Raw genomic sequence first — 21,831 nt, forward strand, 5'->3', positions numbered from 1 at the left:
TCCACTTGCAGAAAGATGAGGCTGTAAGATGTATTTATTCTGTATACTCACCAAATCTCACAGTAGTTACAAAGTAAGAACACCAGCCCTAATTTGACTTTAAACAGAAAACCTCCAGTACAAAGATTATGAACTTATACAGGAGAGCAGACTTCTCTAACTAGCTAACCCCAGGACTGAAATACTGACTGACTGAAGTACCTCCACACAGTATTTACTTGGTGAAGATCAATATGGCCTACTTGAATTGTGTACCTGTAGCCCTGAGCCAGTTCTTCCATATGCTTGTTTGTAACTGCAGGTTTTTGCTTCTTGACAATTATGTAAGGCCTGAAATAAAAAAAAAAAAAAAAAAAAAAAGATGGTCATAGCAAATACTTAGGCAGGTAACTTAATTTATTCTTACACTAAGAACTCTGCCTATGCAAAACCTATTCTATAAACTGTTCTTAAAATTTATTGGCCTTTAACTGTTAAAACCACATAAATAAAATCCGTAACTATTCAGATCTTAGTTTGATATAACTTAAAATGTGTAATAGAGAAATCAAGACTTAAATTTTGAGGTGTAAGCCATTTTTTCCCCTTTAAATCATTCAACTAAAATTTTGTAAGTTTTAACTACAGATTTTGATGATGGCTTTAAAAGATTTGAGATTTCCCAAACTACAAAGCTAAGAACAGCATTTAGTACTGTGGTTTTTACAAAACACTAAGTTCAGTTTGTGCTCAAGTGTCCACATGTAAGGCTGCATTTTGCAATTGCCTACATGCTGTCAAGTACAGGCATTTACTGTGGGTAATCTCTGATGAATCCATAAATTTCAGTAGCACATGGATCTCTGAAGGCTTTCCTACCACACAAAAACACTGACACAAAGGATGGCATGCAAGAAGGCAATGTCAAGGGCTGTTGCTATTTGGACAAGTTGCTTTGATAAAGAGCAGCAAATAGCTACAAGATACTTGTGGAGTCCCCTCTGAAGTCTAAATAACTGTTAGAAGACTAATAAGCACTTTTAAATGGTTAATAGGGATATCTGAACAATTACAGGGTGAGGGGTGCCACAAAGCAAACTTGGTAAAGCCTTGCAAATCCACATGATTTCCCTTGCTTTTATTTTAAAAATGGTCAGCTTTACTGCCATCTCCCAAATGACACATATTAGCCCTACTGGAAAACTGATTTCTCTGCCACTGAATATGGCCCTACTCAGGATCTCCTGACCAGGTACAATTATTGACGGTTTGTGCATTTACTATTTTGGAGCCTCTGACATGCCTCAAACTGCATTCAACATGCTCTGAGATTGAATTAATGAACAAAGTAGAATGCCACCAGTAGTTGTGACTGCTGCTTTGTTGAAGTGAGCACAGAATATGCACACAGCCAGTCAATGCTAAAATACGTATATATTCATTAACCCATTCTGTCTCTTCCAACCTCTGCCTATTTTGAATGAGGGCTTATTTAAGGAGAAAAGAGATGCTCAAGTCTTACTGAATTTGCTTAAATCTGTTCCTGTGAAAGTCTTAGCCCAGTGCATAGAAATTTATAGCCAGCTCAGTAGTGAGGTAATTCTGATGAGAAGTTTACCTGCACAATCTCCCTCCATCAGAGGAAATGTAGACACATCTGTCAGACAGATTTGTAGAGATGGAAACAAATTCATTGATATAACCTGCTCGACGCAAGATCCGAAAGGTGTTGACTAATTTCTGGTGATCACGTATGACACCTAGGATGTTACCTGGTCAGAGAGAGAATAAATACCTGATGGATCCTTTGCACATCCAAAAATATTTACAAATTCTGATCATGTGTGGCATGCACAGAATTACTTCTGCTTCTTGTAAATAATGAGTTGCAGTAAAATCCCCCTTCTCTAACATGAATAGGAACCAGCTCTTTTTTCCTCTCAATTCAAAATTGTCAGAATTTCACAAGTCATCTGCCTGCATGCTTCCAAACAGCCTGAGAAACCAAATGGTGTGGCTCTTCCAGCTTTCTCCTAGTATGTTTTTGCTCAGGTGCCCATTAATCAGTTGGTACACAAGATAACAACTCTCAAGCCTGCAGTTTCATCTGTACTGAAATGGATTCAAGGTTTCCAAGAACAGACCAAGGAATGGCCCTGCTGCCTTGTCAGAAATTTTGAAGTCCTGATATTTTGATGTATTTGATCACTCACACCAGCACTAGAATTTCTCTTTCAGGTACTTAGCTCAACTCAGCTATCTTAGCAGGGCACTTCAGCTCATACTTGTATATTCTGATGCACGATGAGCAAACAAGAGAGTAAAATTCATTTAAAGAGTCACCTGACCAAAGTAATCTTATCATATAAAATAAACACCTATGCTCACATTTTAAAAACTTTAAAGGAGAAGACAAAGGATGATAGCTTAGGGAGTTTATAACACAATAGAAGGGTCTTTACAGCTTTAAGAATTTGTACTTAACAGAGTATCTACCTTCTTAAGTCATAAGTTTAAATCAGGATCAAGTCAGCTATCCACAAGTTCAAATTTTTTATGGAACGCCAAATCAGTGGATTGAACAGTAACTTGGCTTGTCCCACTTAGTACTAGTTCATCTACATCTGGGAACAGACTATCTTGTTCTGTGCTCCAAACTGTGCTTGTCAAGGAAGAGTCTAATATTTTGTCTCTGCACTCCCCTTTGGACCACAAGACAGAAGAGTGCATGTGGTTTCACTGAACCTTATCTTTAACACACTGCTAGAGAAAAGCAGAGCAAAAGAACATAGTTTGGTCAAGTATTGCTTTTATGTTACCAGGAAAAGGCAGGGTTGAAGAACAACCACTGTTCAATTCAAGGGTAAAACATACTCATGGTGACAAACATTACACACTTGTCCCTGGAAGTGGATGCTACTGATAAAAGGCTATTTTGAAATCACAGCTACAGTTTTTAAATGTCAGTATTTTGAAATCTGATGCCATAGTACCTGTTGGTTTAGAAATGCTAGAAGATCAGTTGTAAAAGAAATATGAATGTGCAGTGCAAAGCACATGTACCAAAACACCCCTTTAACAAGACAGGTCTGTTTTCCATGGTCTAATTTTTCTCATCACACACAAAGCAGGATGCCCCTTCAAAAGATTTTTAAAGAGAACAGCATTGCTAAACTTCAAAAATAATATTCTGATGTTTCCTTTCTGTTTCTAAAGGCTCTTTAAAATGCACGAATATATATAAAACATATAAAGATTACAGAAAACTAAATGCTTTCTGTAAAGGAAGATCTGAATTTGTGAACTTATTACAATATTACATATTACAAATTCAAGTTATTTTCTTCTAAAAGTACTTTATGAATGGAACCTCCTTTGGCCAATATCTAAAAAACAAACAAACAAACCCCTAGTTAAATGTACATATTTTTGTGCCTATTTATGCAAGTGGGCTTAAAAACAGGGCTGAAATTTGAGAAAGCTTCTATTTCCCAGCTACACACATCTGCAGTCAGAGTTCTGAAGACACAACTTCATGAAACTAAGTGCCATCATCTGGCCCATCTACTTTGCCCAAGACTATCAAAATATTTACAGAGGAAATTATTTGCTGTGGAAAGCAGCATCTGCTGTTGACTGTGATCCAAGAACTACAGGGTTTCTGAAGCCTAACTCTCATCAGCAACAAATCAAAGTCAAGACTGGTGAAAAGTAATATACCATTAAGAAAAACAATAACAAAGTTCTTACCACAAAAATTCTTCACCAACCAAGATTTGAAATTAAAAACTCTAAGATCTACATATCCGTTTAATAATTGGGCCATCTTCCAAACCACAGGCATAGGAAAAAACAAATCAAAACCACAAACTAAAAACCACTTTCTATGTAAAAAATAAACCATCAAACATTCTTCTCCCCAACTTTATGATTGACAAAAACAAAAAGACCTGCAATTCATCAAACCAAACTGTATTAAATAAATGAAAAAAAAAAATTAATTACATAAAGAAATATAAATTGAAAATTTTAAATTAATAAATATAAAAGGAAATTTTTAATCAAGAAATGTAATGTTTTAGATCAGAACAAGCTAATAAATATATAGGCTACACAATACATTAATTAACCACCCTATCTCTATATCTATCTGCTAAACATCAACATCTCATTATAAATAGTATTTATCATTATCAGATGTATTATTCACAATCCTATTCAGATCTCTTAATGAAAAATAAAAAAAGTTCATATTTATAGCCAGTAGTATTTACTGCTCTATTAAGAACTTAAATTGAAAGCCAAAAGAACAAGATTCAGAAGTCAAAGAAAATAAGATTCAAATAAATACAACTGATGTTTTTGTTGTACATGGTTTTCTTCCTGAAGCTGCCGCTACAGAAATACTGGTACATGTTTCCAGAAACACTGCAGGTTGTGTTCAACTTGAAAACAGAATGTTTATTACAGAACAAAGAGGGGTTTAGGGTTACTCCTGCTTCTCTTCTGCTCTCACCAAAAGAGAACAAGTAGTTCCACTGGAAAAATGGGACCTGTTCATGTCGTTCTCATGTAGCCAAATGATTTCAGAACTGTTTCCAGACAGTCTATGCAGGAGAAAAAAAGACAATATAGTAAGGAGGACCAGGATGTAAACAGGTAGGATGTAAGAAGTCACACAAGTTGTGTTACCAGGCTGAGGGTAATTTATCTCTGCAGATACTTCTTCATCAGAATTATTCCTCTGATGGAGGACCACCTACTTCAAATTAAACAGTGTCTCCATTTGTCAGGACAAGAAACACAAAAAGCAAAATAGAAATTCCTCACCTCTCCTTCAGGAGTGTCAGAAGGGCAGAGCATCCCCCACTGAGATGGCTGTAGTGATCGAGGACCACTCACTTTCCTTGTCTTTTCAAACTGAGAAGAGATCCTGGTCATCATTCCCAGAGCAGATATGTAAGACAAGCGGGACAAGACTTGTGTCACGCCTTGGCGGTCCATCTTGAATCTCTTTAGAGACCAATTTCCCTGTAGAATAAAATTAATGTTAAAAAAAAATTGTGCAGTTTGTCCTTGTCTTGACTTTTTCCAGAGCGTAGACAGAATGATATCTGAGGAGCTTTCCAACACAAATGCTGCCCGTTTATATTAATCAAATTTCTAACTACTATCTGCCTATAAACTCCTAGTTATAGCATATCTGTATTAGGTGTTAAAGAGAAGTTGAAACAAAAGGATTGCTCTTTCAGATGAGAGGATACTTTTGCTATTACATATTCCATTACACAAAGTCTTTTTCATCTGTCCATCATAGGTAAATTAATACTCAAATTTAGCTAAATTAAATTATTTTGGTTTTGTTTTATAAATTTTTTTTAGTATTTAAGAAAGGAAAAAAAGGTCTTTGGAGTGATATAACACTTTTACAATAGATCCCACAAGCCTTCAGTTTTGCCTTTTTCATGATTTGTTACTTCTGTAGGAAACACAGACATTTATTTATGCTGGAGAAGTCTGACATCAAAGCCCTCTGTACTTTTTTGAAGCCTTTTGTTTTTGGAATCCAGAGGAAAAAGACTCACTGATGTGTCCTTCCCAGAGAAGAGAGTCTGTGTGTGTCTGTGTGTGTGTGTGTGTGTGTGTGTGTGTGAGGAGCAGGTCCTCCCAACTTCTGTTTGGATTACACCAAATATGAAATGTAAGATACATGAACATCTCAGAGGTTTTGTGTTTCAGGACTGTCACAGGCACTCTCACTTGTGGTTTTAATCACAACAACAGAGGAGTTCAGAGCATGTTCTAGGACACAAATATGCTTCCATGCAAGATGTAATAAACTCTACTGCAATCTTGAAATTTGGTGTTAAAAGTTTTGCCTTTGTGACATTTATTCCATATCCAGTTCTCAGCACTGAGTCAGTAGATACAGCAAGTTTCTGTCTGAAATACTATTTACTTCAGGCACCATGTTACTGTTCAGTCCAAAGATAACATTTTCCCAAGGACTGCCTTCTGCTAGTTCTTGAACCCTTTTTGTCAAACTCAGTTCACCAATACTAACAAATAACTTGAAGCTTTCTTGCTGTACTACACCAAAACCCTTTTAGAGGGTGATTTGCTTGGCTTTTTTATTTCCACTTTTAACAGCACAATCCCATTCAGTGATCAACAGAAGAAAACACCATCCATATGAATGGTTTTGTTATTTTGATAGTCTCCAGTCTTCTACCGGAGACTATCAAATAGTCTCAAATTTGTAAAAGCAAGTGGGAAGACATCATGCCCAATGGCAAGTCAGTCAAATGAAACCTGTTCATTTGTTCAGCATCTTTGGGAACGGTTCACTCACTGACCATTTCGTTCTGTAAAGACTGAGAGTTATGGGAGTGTAAGTGGAAGAATACAATAAATCAGCAGTTTTTCTTCACACTAGAAAGTATTGCATCTGTAGGCTAAATAAGTATGTGGTTTCTCCTTTGCTGCCCAGAAGAGTCTAAAATCAAAAAGACTGGGGAAAAGGGAAGTAAAAATGCTGCCTGAAGACATTAACCAAAATATTCTTTGGGCTTTGGAAGGGACAGAGTGGATCCTTCAAAAGTTGTCCACAAAAAAGAAAATCAAAAGAGGCCAGGGCAGTTGTGAGACCACCCCTGTTGAGAATGTCCTGTTGAGAACTCTTATGAATGGGAAGTTGCCCCCTCAGTGGCATCAGGTGATTCTTCAGATGCTGAGATGTCCATCAGGCTTGTGGCACTACTGCCTGCCCTACCTTCTCTTCTGGGGTTTTCCAGGGTAAGGAGAGGACCTGTAGCAAACATCACCGAGCACCACTGTACAGCTGATGCAGTAGGGCTATGAATTCTTTTGCATGCTACTGGCGAAATTATGAATCTGCTCAGTTATTTCATGCTCTTTGAGACTATCATTGAAGCATTCTGGTGAGATTGGAGATTGTAATTTCCAAGAATCATTTTTATGGTATTTGCTTAATCTCTTGAATGGTGTGCACTGGGCATTGTTCCTGAGAAATTATTTTTCAATGCTTAAGAGCAGATGGTGTTTAACTGCTTATGTGGCAGTAAAAAAAAAGTCCAAAGACACAGGAAGAACAAGACTTTACTCAATATGGACTGAATACTTGGAGATTTATCTCTGTCAGTCCAAATGGAAAAACTGGCACAAGCTAGAAGAAAGCACTAGCATTTAGAGAAACAAATCTGTCAATTGTTTTGGTTATGTGCACTGTGGAGATTTAACTACATTTGGGGCACTCATAAAATTAAACAGTGATAAGCTTTAACACTGGGATTTGTAAGTTACAGACTGTTGGTGGTTTTGGATGGAATATGTGGAATTAATTTGTTTACAAGAACCAAAGAAAAACCTCAGTTTCATACTAGGCAGAAAAGCCCTCTCAAGAGCACCAAAGATTAAAAATTAGGTTCCACAATTTTTACCAGCTTCTAAAATACTTAAGACTAATCTAATTTCTTTTAAAAATCATGCATTTCAGTCTTTTACAAGCTACTAGCTGGATTTCAGGAGCAATCGCACAAATTGCTCTTGCAGATATCTGAGATGAAAGACAAAGTTAGTAGCTATTATTGTTCTTGTCCACTGGCATGAAGGAAAGGATCTGTTCCAGCAGAGGACAGAGACAGGCTAAAATCCAAGGCAAATATTTAAAGGGTAATTATCAGGGTTTTTTAATATTATGCATGCAGCAGATTTCCCTGTTAAATAGATCAGTACCATTAGCAGAGAAGTACAAACTTCTATGCTGCAAATTTGTTCACTTCATCAACTTCAAAATAAAAAGGCACTGCCCTCACAGACCTCAAAATTGAGGTTGAGGGGATTTTTTTTCCTCCTGCTCATGATGTTTTCCTGCTGTTTTTCAAAAATCTTTTGTACAAATGATGTAACCTGACCCCAGCTAAATCCAGATAATAAAAAAACTACATAGTCAAGTAGAATCTAGAAGACAGTCAAGCTGGATAAATACAACCATGACCACTATTATAAATTTGCCTGCTTCTACCATTCCTTCTCAAAAAGTGAAACATCCATTTGAAATAAAAAATGCTTGATGATTACTGATTCTTCAGTGAATTCCAAACGCCCTGCCCCTGACAGAGTTTTCCAAATTTAATCTATAAAAATCATTAAATAGATCTGCTTTTCAAACCAAAACCAGAAGATTCATCAAAAATAAATGTACACATTTCCATCATTCATTATGGTGGAAAAGCTTTGCATCCTAGAATGAGAACAGAAGTACTTACCGTGGATATGGCATTAACCATGCCATTGGAGATCTGGTCCTGCCGCATGTGCTTCACAACATCAAACTGAGCTGCACGCTGCTTGGGGATCACCTGGTCAGCAATCTTTTTCAGCTCAGAATTAAATTTTTTGAACAAATCTTCAAACAGAAGAGAAAGAAGCTGGAAATACAAAACGGTAGAGGGAAAAATTATACTTCAAGTCTAGGAAATGAGGAAAGAGACTACTTGTCAGTTAAAATGTAACTTTTCTGTTTCACAAATGATAGTTTTACCACAAGTTTTTGCCTTGTTACAGTATTAGAGAACTTTTAACAGAAATTAACTAGAATGGTCTAAGTTCATGCACTTATCCCCTTTTGCTTTGCTTTAATCTTTCCCTCACAATATTTTAGCACAGCCATACTTCTCTATGCTATCCTGCTACATTACTGTCCTAGGTTGACTATATGATGCTTTTATCCCCAGTTGTCTTGTTCTGTTTATGCTGAATAATGAGTTTTGCACTTTTAGGACTTGTTCCAGAGAGTGAAGCAGGGAGAGAAGAAGCGTGCAGTCTGTTTTCAGACACTGCACTCACTCCTCCACATTCCTGTTCCTGGACTGTGTTGTCTGCGGATGGACAGACAGCGGGACAGAGCTCTCCTTTGCTTTTAGTTAGTTTAGCTAGCTGAGGCACTGGAGGGACTGACAAGAGGCTGAGTGAGCTTAGCTGCAACCTGGGGAGGGGACTTTCTCAGTCTGTCATCTCTTTTGGAGTAGCAAGGGGTTTTATTGTTTAACATTGTTTAGGTTTTATTGTTTAATAAACAGTTTTTTCTCATTTTTCTCTAAGGAGGTATTTTCTCCAGGACTGGTTGGGAGGAGGGGCCGATTGAATCTGCTTACCTAGAGAAGCCCCTTTGGGGGGGTCTCTCCAAAATCTGCCCTGAACCAGGACAAATACAATCCAGCTGATTTACTTCCTCCCTAAACTTAGAAACTCTTTTAAAGGTTTAATACCCTAAATGTACAACCCTGAATTACACACAGAATTTGGAGGCAAGACTCATTTTTACACTAATACATATCTAAGGTTTCATAGGCAGCTTCCTTACTCATACAGACTTTTATCCTGCTACTTTCTGCCAATCACAATCTGTGGAAAACTAATTACACCCACAGAGAGTTCACCTGTGGATGTTCAACATCTGTCACTGTTTTATAGAACTGCTACTATCTGGGAAGTGCAATACTCTTTACATCTCCCTCTTAAAAAAGACAAATCAACAACCCAAAAAGTCTACAGTTTAGGCAGTAAAGCTACATATCTCAGCTGAATAGGAAAAAAACCCCAAACAATCAACCTAAAATGAACCCAGCAACAGAACCTTTCAAAAGTGTGGCATTTTAACACAATTATTTCCTGTATATTAATGACTTCTTAAACTAGCCATAAAAGGAAAAGGCTACCAAAGTTGTGATGTGACTTTTTTTGCTCTCCAATCTGCTTTGTTTCTGCAGTTTGCTCAGCCTCTCCTTGCAACAGCAATAGTTTTCCAAAATATTTAAATCTGCACCTCATGATACATTTTAAGTACTCACAACAATTAGCTTTGCAAGCAAGCAGTGTAAACTCTAAAGCTTGGCATTCCTGTCCTGGGACCTGAGTCCACAACAGCTACAAGTGTCAGAAGAACCAAAAATACAACTGCTCTCAGTGCCAGGAATGGTAGTTCACAGTGCACAAAGCACCCAGTGTAGAACAAGCTATGTGTTCATCCATCACAAGCTAGGACATTCTGGAGTAATTTGTACCATACAATTTTTGTATATGCAGAATTAAACTGTATTTTACCTGTCTCCATGAGACATAGTCCCCACCTCTCCTTACTTTCTGGAAACAAGAAAGTAAACCACACTCACTCTTCTCTCCCAAAGATGGGCCACTAGCTTTCATTTCCTTTCCTCTACCTACATGCTCCAGCTAGGCTGACCAAAGCATTTGGCAAATGACATTGTAAAGCTGGTGACAACACACACAGCACGTTTAACCCTGTGACAAAAGTGGAATCCTATTGCCATTCTGGACAGACAGGTTGTTTAGACCTGACCTTGGAATGAGAGGAAGGTGCTGTAGAGCCTCTTTTCCTTCCTGAAGTTTGTAATACCATTAACAGCTGCAAAATGTTACTCTCTCACCCCTGTCACAAGAAATCCAGTCACCTGCAACTCCCCTGTGATATCACAGTTAATTTAAATTAGATTCCCACCAGAAATAAAAGCTTTCATGAAGCATTGTATTAGGAAGGATAATACACTGGAGTTACCAAAAACAAGATTATGAGGGAAGAGTTTCAGAAGTAGGGAAAAAGTAAGAGGAGGAAAGGTGTCATTTTAAGATGGCTGATAGTCTTATTAAATAAGAAAGTCTTTTAAACTCTTGAAATTAACTACAGTAAATATTTGATCTAAACAGGTTTAAGCAGGATTGAAACATTTAACTAAACACTTGAAAAAATTACTCAGAATATGTTTTCATATTTGATTTCTTGATCAAAAAACTGCAAGAATCTTGTCATTCCATATGTCATGGGGATTATAAAGCCACACCACCCTTCCTCTTCTATAACTAATAAAGTCAGTTACACCCCAAGTACACCAACTTCTTACTACTTGCCAGTCTGGAAAGCCTCATACTTTGCTAATTTCACTCACAGACTCTCTAAGAGTTCTGACTATCTGGCAAAGAAGAATTTCACAATAGCCACATTATTTAGGCCAAGAGCAAGAGATTAAAGAAAGAGGATGGAATGCCACTGATAATATTCAATGGATTTCATAGTTAGTCCAGGGCCTTTCAGCCTCAGAAAGGAGCACTAAAGTGCAAATTATATGTAAGAAAAAAAAATACCAGCAGCTCACCAATTGATTTTCATTGAAAATCCTAAGAAAAATTAATAAAGAAGTTAAGCTGCTGAAATACAGTTTCAGCAATTAGCTTAATGTCAGAGAATTCTAATTAGGCGTCTTGAGATTGCTATTTAGCGTTTAAGCCTTTAGAGTGCCAAATTCTCCCTTTCACACAAACTGGTTGCAAAATTAAAGACATTAGGCAGCCTTAATTATATTATCAGAACAGCTGGGATTAGGCAATCTCTGAAGTCAAGGCAGGATTCTTTTGTCACAGGGTAGAAATCCCTTGCTTTCCAGGGTGCCGGATTTTGGTGCTGTTCCATATCTCACACATACAAAGCAAGCTGCATTAGAAACAAAAAAAAAAAAAGGACAAAGAACAGAGTAATGCTTAGCAAATAATGAACACATTAAGGGAAGAGAAAAGGTAGGTGAAAAGATTAAGCCTGAAATCGGTAGGCTTTGCTAACACCTCAGCTGGCACCTGGCCTACTGAGGCTCTAGCGGCAGACAGACTAAGAGAAAGCTCTGTAAACCAGCTTGGCTAGTGGATACAACTCTGTTATCTAAAGCTAAAGCACATTTCATACTCTCTTGTCCCATGGGGTGTGAAATTAGCAGCTATTGTTTTCACGCATTTTTATAAACACAATGCCATTTATGTCTTTACACTGTTTAGACCGCTGTGTTTCTCTCCTCGCATGGGAATCTCTTCTTTTTTTATAATTTATTCAGATTTTTAATCAACAGGATTTTTATTCCAGGAACATGCTGGCATAAAAAAAAAAACCAACAAAACCAAAACAAACCACCAACAGCCATTTTATCCACACAAACTTCAGCGAAACACAAACACCTAGAAACTGTCAAAACTCGACTCTATTTAGTCTGCAATCTAACAAAATTAGTATTTCACCAAAAAAATAGCAGAGGGAAATTAAACCACTCAGCTTGAAATGAGCATTTAAAATATCACAAGAGAGAAAGAACTATTCTTAATCAAGTGTTAACACCCTCCCCACCCCCCAACAGGTCTTCTTGATATAGAGAAAAATATGCATTGGCTTTGTTGTGATGATGTGACATTTAAAACCTTTTCCCACATAATTTAAAACAACTTTGGTTGTTAACATCTGTGTGAGCAGATGCCTTTTTCTTACAGCTTGTAGAAAATTCTTTACCTGCTCTACTTTCTGCTTCTAGAAGTATTAGGAAAAAACAAACTACTCCTTTGATCGAGTTAAATAAGAACAATCTGATGACAAAGCAACAACTAATTTACTGATTACAATCATACTGAACTACAGTGGTTACAGCAGAAACCCAAGAAACACATCACAGCTTAAAATATTTATTGCACTGAAATGCTGCACTAATGGCCATTTACTACTCCTTACACTTTAGAAACATATTCTGCCTCAGCACTGATGCAAAAATTTGATGAACAGTAAAGACAATAATTTCAAGAAAGAATTTTCTTATCCGAAAAAGTTAAGTTTTTTTCATTGCATTTGTGCTTTCAATGTGTTCAAGAGTGCCATCTTAATTTCTTCAGAAAACCAGGAAGCAAAGCATGTGGTTTTTTAGTCTAAAATAATTGTACTCTGTGTGTTGCATATGGGCATAGAGGGCAGGGCAGGGTGGAAAGGAGGAGTAGGAGACAATACGCAAGCACAAATCTTAAAAAGTGTAATAAAATGAGAATTTCCACTGGATAGGAACAAAAATGAACAAATATTGTTATGTGTGCAGAAACAGAAATCCAAATACAAACGCCATGAGCAGCAGAGATGCAGAGATGCAGTTTCTGCAATCCAGAAATAAGTGCATTTTGTGTACTTATCTGAATTTCTGATGCATGATCAATAACCACAGGTGACACCAACTACTTAAACACCAATTTGCATCAGTACTTTGCACTGAAAAGCAAAGAAGTCCAATCCTAATATAAACTGTTTAAGCAAATAAGCACACATGGCAAGGAAAAATCCATGACACATTAGCTAAGCATTAGTTCCTTTACCTGACAGGCAAATTCCTCCAGCATTAGGAAAATGCAGTTTAGCCAAGAGCTGTGAACTGCCACCCTCTCTGCAAAAAGATGATGCCAGACACCTCAAACCATTCCCTCCTTTGCAGCCCTTGGATACTGCTTCTGCCTCCAGTGCAAAAATTCTTCAAGCAGAGAACTCCACAAATCCACTTCCATTAGCTGCACAAGTTAACTTTGAGTATTTTGTTAATTCATGCCACCCTAGAGGCCAGAGAGGCAGCTGACAACAAATGAGCAATCTTATGGGCACCAAATTACAGGAGGCCTGAGTGGCTGCTCTCTGAGCTGGTACACAAGCTGGGTTCTCCACAATGGGACAGCCTGGACATGACATGCAGGCACCTCCTTTGTCCCAGTTTATTCCCTTACCCAGCTGCTTAGAGGGGAAGACTAGGGAATGGCTCTTACTGCTGCCTTCTCGACACTAGCAGTGTTATGCCAAAACTAGGACTGATGCTCTATTTGCACTGCTCTGTCCTTTCATTTGGTATAAAGAGGCAATACAAAAGTGAAGATACGATGTATTAGTCTCAATCATGAAAGCAGATCTATGAGTCGACACAGAAAAGCCAACAAAAATAAAATTAGATGGAAAACGCTTCAATTGAGAAGACAGGGATACTCTTTATTCCTTATTCTGCATCTTTTAAGAGGAGACAGTAACAAAACCCTGAAACACTTGGCTCTGAAGTAAAAACTCACCTGCCCTGCCAGCTCCAAACGTTTATTTCCATAATAGTCTCTGTCATCTACTTTATTTTCTCCTTGAGCCAAAATTACTCTGCGTACCATCACTGCTGTATATATGCACTTGGCACGAAAATTGAATTCCTTCACCTGAAAAAAATCCAAAAAAACTAAACAAAACAAAAACATATCAACACTTCAGGATCAGCTCCTTCGTTCTTATTCAGACAAATGCATCCATTTAAATCACTGGTAATCTGGGCTGACTGAGTTACAAAAGGGATTTCAGCGCTTCACTTTCTTTAAAAATGCAAAAAATAAATGTTAGTGATTTTGAAACAGATAGCAAATGAAAGTAAATCAGAATAAAGATATAGGTCATGAAAGATGAAAGTCCTGAATTCACACCTGATACTGTCTGGCTATGTAGAAAAGAGTGCATAGTTTGATTAGTTCAATAGTACAGGATTTCACAAAGATTTCTTTTGACTCAATCCAAGTCTTCCCCTTTATTTTGAGGATGATTTACTTTATCTCAGTTACAAAGCCATCAAAGACATTTTTCCCTGCCAACAAAGCTCGTACCATAAATAACCATACAAGCTTACTCCTGTTTAAAAAACTCCCAGAATGTTACATACGAGCACATGGGTCAGAATGGTTGATGCCAGCAGCTCTCGGGCTTCTTCCATCTTTGTTTTCTTTGGGCCTCCCCACATCCTTTGCCTTCGTACTTTGTTTCCAATGTACTTCAAGGCCTGTGAAGTGAGGAATTAACCTGAGTTAATATCAGAACTGCAACATATATAAATACACACACACGTCAAGTTATGTGTGTATTCCTCAACCAGTGCAATCTCACCACCAATGGATAATACAAACATCAACATCAAACAAACTGCAAAATAACAAAGATGTAAGTGATACTAATTTACAACCAAAACTTAACTAACAAAAAAATTCCTGAAAATTGACACAATTAACTATGCATGCAATGTGTTTGTCACAGGTTGGTAACATCTGGAATGGAAAGTGGAAATTCATGATTACTATGATACTAAAAGAAAGGATATGGCAGAGATGTAGAAAAAAAAGATTCTATAAATTCCAAAGATATCCAGTTTATTTAATTAGACTTTTCACCTTCAGTTCTTTTGTTTACTTGCTAAATTTCATTCAGATATTAAACCATTGAACCTCACTCTTTAATATCCCCAAAAGCTACTGTATGGCATCCATGTCTGTCTCCAGGAGTGCCTTACAGTGAATTCTTACTCTCCTACCAGCTGTCAATCAATCTGCAGAATTCCTAGTTAGATGAGTCAAGAAGCTATCCAAGCCCACACAGGAAGTTTCTGCCTGGAAGTCATGAAGCTATGTGAAAGAGTCACCCTCTCCACTAAATGACAGATTATTCTTTCCACCTGTTACACTCTTCCACAAAGAGCCATCTCTCTATTAACTTCATTTGACATTTCTGGCACAGAATAACTTCTGTATTTCTGTTTTTCTAACAGAAAATGGTCTGTTTTTCTAACTTTCTGAATACTTCACATTCCTCTGTGTTGCTCCAGCTCACTTACTCATCTGACTCTGAATTAGGAGCTCTTCAAGCTAACTGGAACCCTCAAAAGCCCCCAAAGATGAAAACCAGAAAGATGTTCACTTCAAAACATTAAAACATCACACGTGGAATGGTTTGACAAAGTTTACAATGAAATAGCAGAAATAAGATTAATCTCTAAAAGCTTCTTCTAGCAGATCAATATATATACCCATTTGCTCCCAGCAAAATGGCCCATGTTCTGGCTAACTAAAAAAGGTGCATGAGCTAAGAGAATTTTGCTGAGCCTTTAGCAGGACAGAGGGTAGCTGCTACGTAGGCTTCATACAGGAGACTAAAACAGAAGAACATCTACTCATGATTAAATGGTCATAGTCACATCAACAGGGCTTCAGCAAAATGGGGCATGCAATTCCCTTTTAAAAAATGTCTTCAACAAACCCTCCTGATTTTATGGACATTGCTACTTTTTTTTTACAGGGTTGTGCTATTAAAACACAACCTTGGGCTTCTGAAAACAAAGCATTGCTTGACTTCGATTTTTTTCTTCTCCAGTTAGGTTATGAGAGCCAAGTCTCACGTTTGGCAAGTCTTGACCCTTTCAAAAGCCTTGGCTTGAAAGAAACCCGCAAAACAAATCTTAAAACAGAAAGTCTATGTCCATTGCTGACACAGCAACGTGGTCAATATCCACTGTCTTGATTTTTATGGTCTCTGGCCATGTGAAAAGACACACCTGCATCTGTGTAAAAATCTGAGCTTTTTGGCATTCTTCCAGACTAGGAGCAAATGCAGCCATCACATGTTCCTCAGTGCCAATCATCTGTACAATCTCCTGGTCACTCTCAACACCCATGGCCTAGGAAAAGAAGAAAAGGCAGAAATAACACAGGCTTTATGTTAACTCACTGACATTTGCTTATGCTAATTTGGTATTGTTTGTCTGTATTACTACTAAGCAAGAGCTAGTTCTTCTCTAAGAATCTGTGCCATCTGGCACTGGCAGCACATATTCCAGCTATGGAAGAACGTTAAATGGAAATCTTGATAAGCAGCAAGAACACACACACTTTTTGGAGAGCCTGTTTGGGGTTTTCTTTCTTTTCTTCACTGACAGGAGTTAAATTCTGTTGTTTTTTTCTTAAGGAAAAAAAATACTGAGCAAAAACAAACCGAAGTGTTTAACAATGAAAGCCAAGTCAGAATCTACAATAAAGAAAGGAAGGCGAAATTTCTTAAAGGAGTACTCACAGTCTCTTACCACAAGCAATTTTGCAAACTCCACTGACTGTGATGTAGCTCATCATATTCGAGAAATGGTTACACTTTACCCCCTTTGCAGCTCTCTGCATTTAGAAGATGACTTCACTACACAATTCCACTTGAAAGACGTTCTATTATTTCACTGGTCCATGGACACCTTGTTAGACTTTATACCGTGGAAGAAGCTTAATAAACTAAGAAAGCGCTTAACAGGTTTAGAAAAATTTCTCTATCAGTAAGTGTTTCAAGGTGGCAGCCAGCAGTGAAGGATTTTGTGGATTCCAGATGGTGCTAAAGCTTCCCCCCTTCACACATTTGCCTGGAGCTCAGCCATATCAAGAAATGGAATAATCTCACTAAACCTCTTCTGGCTGAGTTATAATATGTTTCTCAGAACTTTGTGAGGAAGTTACGTACGCATTCACATTGTTCTCCAAAGTGCCTGCCACAAAGACCATTGTAAATAACGGCCTATGTAGACTCTAGTATTCTGGTTCTCATTAAAAACTGGCAGTACCCCAAAACCTCACATTTTCCTCAAAAATGCAGAAATACCTTCCCTTCTTATTGCCTTCCTGGAGTGTCACTTTGCTTAACACCTAGCTAACACTGTTCCCTTGCAAAACTGTTGCACTAATTGTGAAGTATTCAGCATTTTTTCTTTAATTTCCTTCTTTTTGAACAAAGAAGTGGTTGAAGTTCCTTTAAATTCAATCACTGTCTTTTCACCTTGTGGTTTATTAGAAATTAAAAGTGCTGCAGAAGTATCACACACCCAGAACAGTGTGAGGACTCTCCTCTTTTAATGCAAAGCCCAGACCACAATTCCACGATCTCAGACAGACTTGAGTGCCAACTCAAGATACAGTTACTTCACCAGGTATAGGTATGAGTGTTTCATCTTAGTTTGATCCCATTAAGTAGTTACCCCTCTGATCTCAAGGCTGTTTTCAGAACCAGAAGTTGGCTGTGTGATATTATTGTGGTTGAGATCTCTGTTTTTCAAATATTATTACACTTCCTCACCCTTTTAAATAAGGTCACACAGTAGTTAAAAAAATCTCAGCAGAGAAGTTAACAAAATTCCCTCCTCGCCAGACTCAAAAGATAAGTCTACAAAAGCACAAAAGCTTCACAACAGTAAGGTTCCATGTATCTAGAATTTAACAGCTAACCAGTGAACTAGTTTAGGAACAACAACTAGATTAATACAATTATTGCACTTACTCTAGAAGTTTTTAGAAGAACAAAATTTTTGTGCCATTCTAGGGACGTATAATACAAATACATTTATCTAAAGCACACCAACTGCAAGCTGGTATCATCCTATTTCTGTCCATCAGGTTAATTCTAGGATGGCAACCAAATCTTAAGTGTCATATAAAATCTGGGGGGGAAAAAGTAAATCTGAATTGTTATTATGTTTTTTCATCCATTAAAAACTGAAAGCCATAGTAAATTAAAGAGGGTTGATCACTTCTTCTGTCTTGATGAATTCTCTGATCAAGTGTCACAGCGAAAGGATGAGAGTAAGACAGATCTTCATGCCTGCATAGATTTTCTAGCTGGAGTTTGTAGCAGCAAAATCATCTGAGAATTCTAAATTTCTGAGGGGAAAGGCTAGGATCTGTCAACAAACAACATATGTTGCATTGCTAAATATGTGCAAATTGAATGGAACGAATTTATGAGTAATGACTAAAACTCAGGCAAATGACTGAAAAAGATGTGCTAATACAACAGCCTAAAAATACACCTGTTTATTCTCCTTTATACTTTCAACCATCCTGAGCAGAGTTGTATACACAAAACCACCTACATGCAATACTGAAAGGACAAGCAGCAGGCCCACGCTGCCATCAGACAGATTTGTAATCTTAACACTTTGGTTTTCAGTAAATTTGGCCTTGATCTTGCCCTTCCAAGAAAAACCAAACAAACAACTAAAAAACCAAACCAATACAGGAGAAGTACTCCAGAATTAGCCTGTAACATCATGAGGTCAGTAACAAAATATTCCTTGGTTGTTGCTTGTGTTACAGAAACATGGAGGACATGCAATATAAGAATGGGCCCTACGCTTAAAACACTTGCAGTCCTGGGACAAAGCTGAGGGAAAGGGAATTAACATAGAAGCAAAGCAGTAGACAAGATGTCTTGTTTCTTTTTGATTGGAAGGCAATGTCACAAAGGGATAATTTTACAGGGGAGGAGGGAAGGAGACGTTGTAAAAGCATAATTTAACAGTGGCAGTGAAACGATGAGGAAGGAGACAGGAGCAGGCTGCTGAAGACCACAGCTGAAGGCTAGCAGTCAACATACATAAAACAGACAAGGCAAAGCAAGCATTCAGGATATTCAGATCATTCTGAGTTCTAGTGGGAGAAAGTGATCTAAGTGGGCTCAACTCCTTCCTAGGACTGGGGAGCTTCCCTCTGCCCAAATGTGTGTGTGTCCACCTTTGTGTGTGCACACACACAGGTACATATGAGAGTGTGAGCCCAGCTCTTCCTCCCCCAGCTCATGTCTTAATGATGATGTCTAGGCGTTTCCATGGCACTTCCCTAGAATGTAGTTCTGCAGTCCATCAGGCTAAATTACAGCACAGAGACAGGCAGATGACTGGATTAAAAAGATGTCAGGGAAGTTCAAGATTGACATCACAGACAGAATTGGTCTGGAGCTTTCATAATTCAAAAGATACGAGCTATGAAACAACAGCCATGGGAATCCATAATCCTGCAGATCCAGTCACACCACCACCCAGCTGTTCCTCTACAGCTGCACCTTATAACAGCTCCAAGGCTAAAGCAGGTTTGTAAAAATGAAACTCAACGTGCTGTTCAAATCTTTTGCCACAGGTCCTAGAGCGGTTTCTTACAGCTCCCACATAAACTAAAGATACTTCATCCAGTGATTCAGGTCATAAAATTCAAGTTTTAAGTCCCTGTAGGTTATTTATAATCCTCTTCTTCCCTAACCAGTTTGGATACAGCACGCAACCTTCACTTACTTCAGCTGCCAGGGTTCACTCAAACCTACCAAATCAAGACCACAAACTCAAAAGAAAAATAGCCCTTACCTTTGAGCAGCTCTAACTCCCTTCAGTGTAGGGAACTTCCAAAAGCAGCAGCACCATCTTACCTCCAACTTGAATGATTTTCAGGATAGAAACACCCTTTCATACCACACAAATATTCCACATCTCCTCCAATGCTCACTGCTACGTGGAACTGTCCAAGTCCCCCAGGTAAAGCATGTGTACCTCCTAGCCCGACATATTCAAAAGAGCACTGTGCACAATTCACACAGCCCTATGAGATGTGGACAACTGACAAAGCTAGAACAAAGGTGTCTTGGGGTTGCAAAACAGCTCGAGATACCCTAAATACCCCTGTGGTTGCATATGTATATTAACTAATGAAGAAGCATCACAAAGTATGCAGGAAGCAAATTAGCTGTGTTTATTTCCCATTACAAGGCAGCTAACAGAACTTTAAAAACTGCAACAGACACATACTTAAGGGGCAAAATTGTCTGCTTTATGCCACTACTTCAAAATTAAAGTTGCATTTCCACATACAGGGACTGCACAAATGCTTCTGTCACATATAAGAAGAAAGGTTAGGGAAAACTGTTTAAGCTAACACAGCTACAAAGCTCTAACTCCCACACATCTAAAGAGCAGATACCCCAAGTCTGCCCTAGAATAGTGCCAGGTACATGCCTTTTGTAGCCTATGAAATTTCAGTTAGTTGTGGTCAATGTGCTAAATTTCACAAAACCACAACTTACATGTGTTTGGCACAACTGGCTGTAAAACCTCTAAACACGCCCATCCCCAAGATCCTTACAGGTCTGGATGGCAGGAAAAAAAAAAGCAACAGGACAAGGTCATTCTGGCTTGCAGTTATGGAGGAGGAATTGAATACAGATGCCTCCTTTAGGGTGACCCCACACAATCCAGTCCCTATCTATCCAGATCAACGACATTTAGATCAACTCTATTTCACAGCTCCCCACAGCCCAAGTGCCTCATTCCTCACTAAAAGCCCCTCATTCCTCACTAAAAGCAAGGTTGAGAACACTGTGTTCAGGTCTTCCCCTAGCATGCAGCTCTGTCCATGACTTTATACCTGAAACACAAGGATGACCTTAGATTCTAGTCTAGGGAGCTCTAAGAATTTTAGGCCTCAGTTCTGTCAGTTGGTAGTGGTTGTAATGTTTTCTATTTCCCAGTCCTTGCTTTTGACAAAGATGTCTAGAGGATATACTAGTACACCTCCACCTTGCAGTAGCTTTAAATACACATTTGATTATAGATCTGGAATACTTGCTTTCTCTTCTGATTTTCTGCACCTGATCTACTTCTTAAGTCACATACAGAACATCAGGTCAATTAAAGCTATAGGGACTAGAAAGACAATCAAAAATTGCTCAGTCTCTCACACAGCCCCTGACAAACTGTCCCCTCTAGCTGGCCAATGCACTGAATGGCAACCAATTACTATTTGTTTTCTTAGTCAAAACACAGAGGTCTGTAGAACTTGGCTGATTTGGGAAGAAATGCAGAGCAATAGATTTTTGCCACTGCTTTCTCATTTCAGTTTTTAATTAGAAATTAAACATGTAGCTGTTTCAGTACAAGTTAAGGATTCAAAGGCAGTCATAACTTCAGACCTTAGATTGTCTATATGACTTAATTTTGTCCCTTGCAGATGTGGATCTCTACATCACAAGCAGAACAGCTACTAGTAACAAGAAAGACACATGCTTCATGCCCAAGGTTTGGGTGTTGGCATAAAGGAATTATTCTCCTTGCTTTTCCAACAAATATCCAGTGTATAATACTGCCATGTGAGAGAGCAGAAGTTAGACAGGCATCCCTAAGTTTGGGATTCTCTAGGCTGAGGGCTATTGCGTTTGTAATCTTGCTTATAATAGTTAAATAAAATGAAGCAATAGCACATTACAGCAATGCCCAAGAAAGGAAAATTGGAAACTGGTGACTGCTTTCATTTCCAGCTGGAGACTCACCAGAAGTAGACAGAAGATCCCTGAATTTCATGTCATTAAAGGAGGGGTAAAAAAGATGACCACTC

General features: G+C 38.2%; 1 protein-coding gene across 1 annotated transcript in view; it reads right to left on the reverse strand.

Annotated features, from left to right (window-relative positions):
- POLR3B (RNA polymerase III subunit B) overlaps positions 1–21,831 on the reverse strand; it is a 71,804-nt gene that overhangs the window by 38,858 nt on the left and 11,115 nt on the right. Inside the window, exons 10-17 of the mRNA XM_054514916.1 lie at positions 16,203–16,325; positions 14,544–14,660; positions 13,918–14,052; positions 8,268–8,429; positions 4,810–5,010; positions 4,331–4,424; positions 1,598–1,751; positions 256–330 (exon numbers count right to left, since the gene is read on the reverse strand). Of these exons, the coding sequence (XP_054370891.1) occupies positions 256–330; positions 1,598–1,751; positions 4,331–4,424; positions 4,810–5,010; positions 8,268–8,429; positions 13,918–14,052; positions 14,544–14,660; positions 16,203–16,325 (1,061 nt within the window). The remainder of the gene's footprint in view (positions 1–255; positions 331–1,597; positions 1,752–4,330; positions 4,425–4,809; positions 5,011–8,267; positions 8,430–13,917; positions 14,053–14,543; positions 14,661–16,202; positions 16,326–21,831) is intronic.

This window comes from Molothrus ater, chromosome 5 (genome assembly GCF_012460135.2).
Source record: "Molothrus ater isolate BHLD 08-10-18 breed brown headed cowbird chromosome 5, BPBGC_Mater_1.1, whole genome shotgun sequence".
Taxonomy (NCBI): Eukaryota; Metazoa; Chordata; class Aves; order Passeriformes; family Icteridae; genus Molothrus; species Molothrus ater.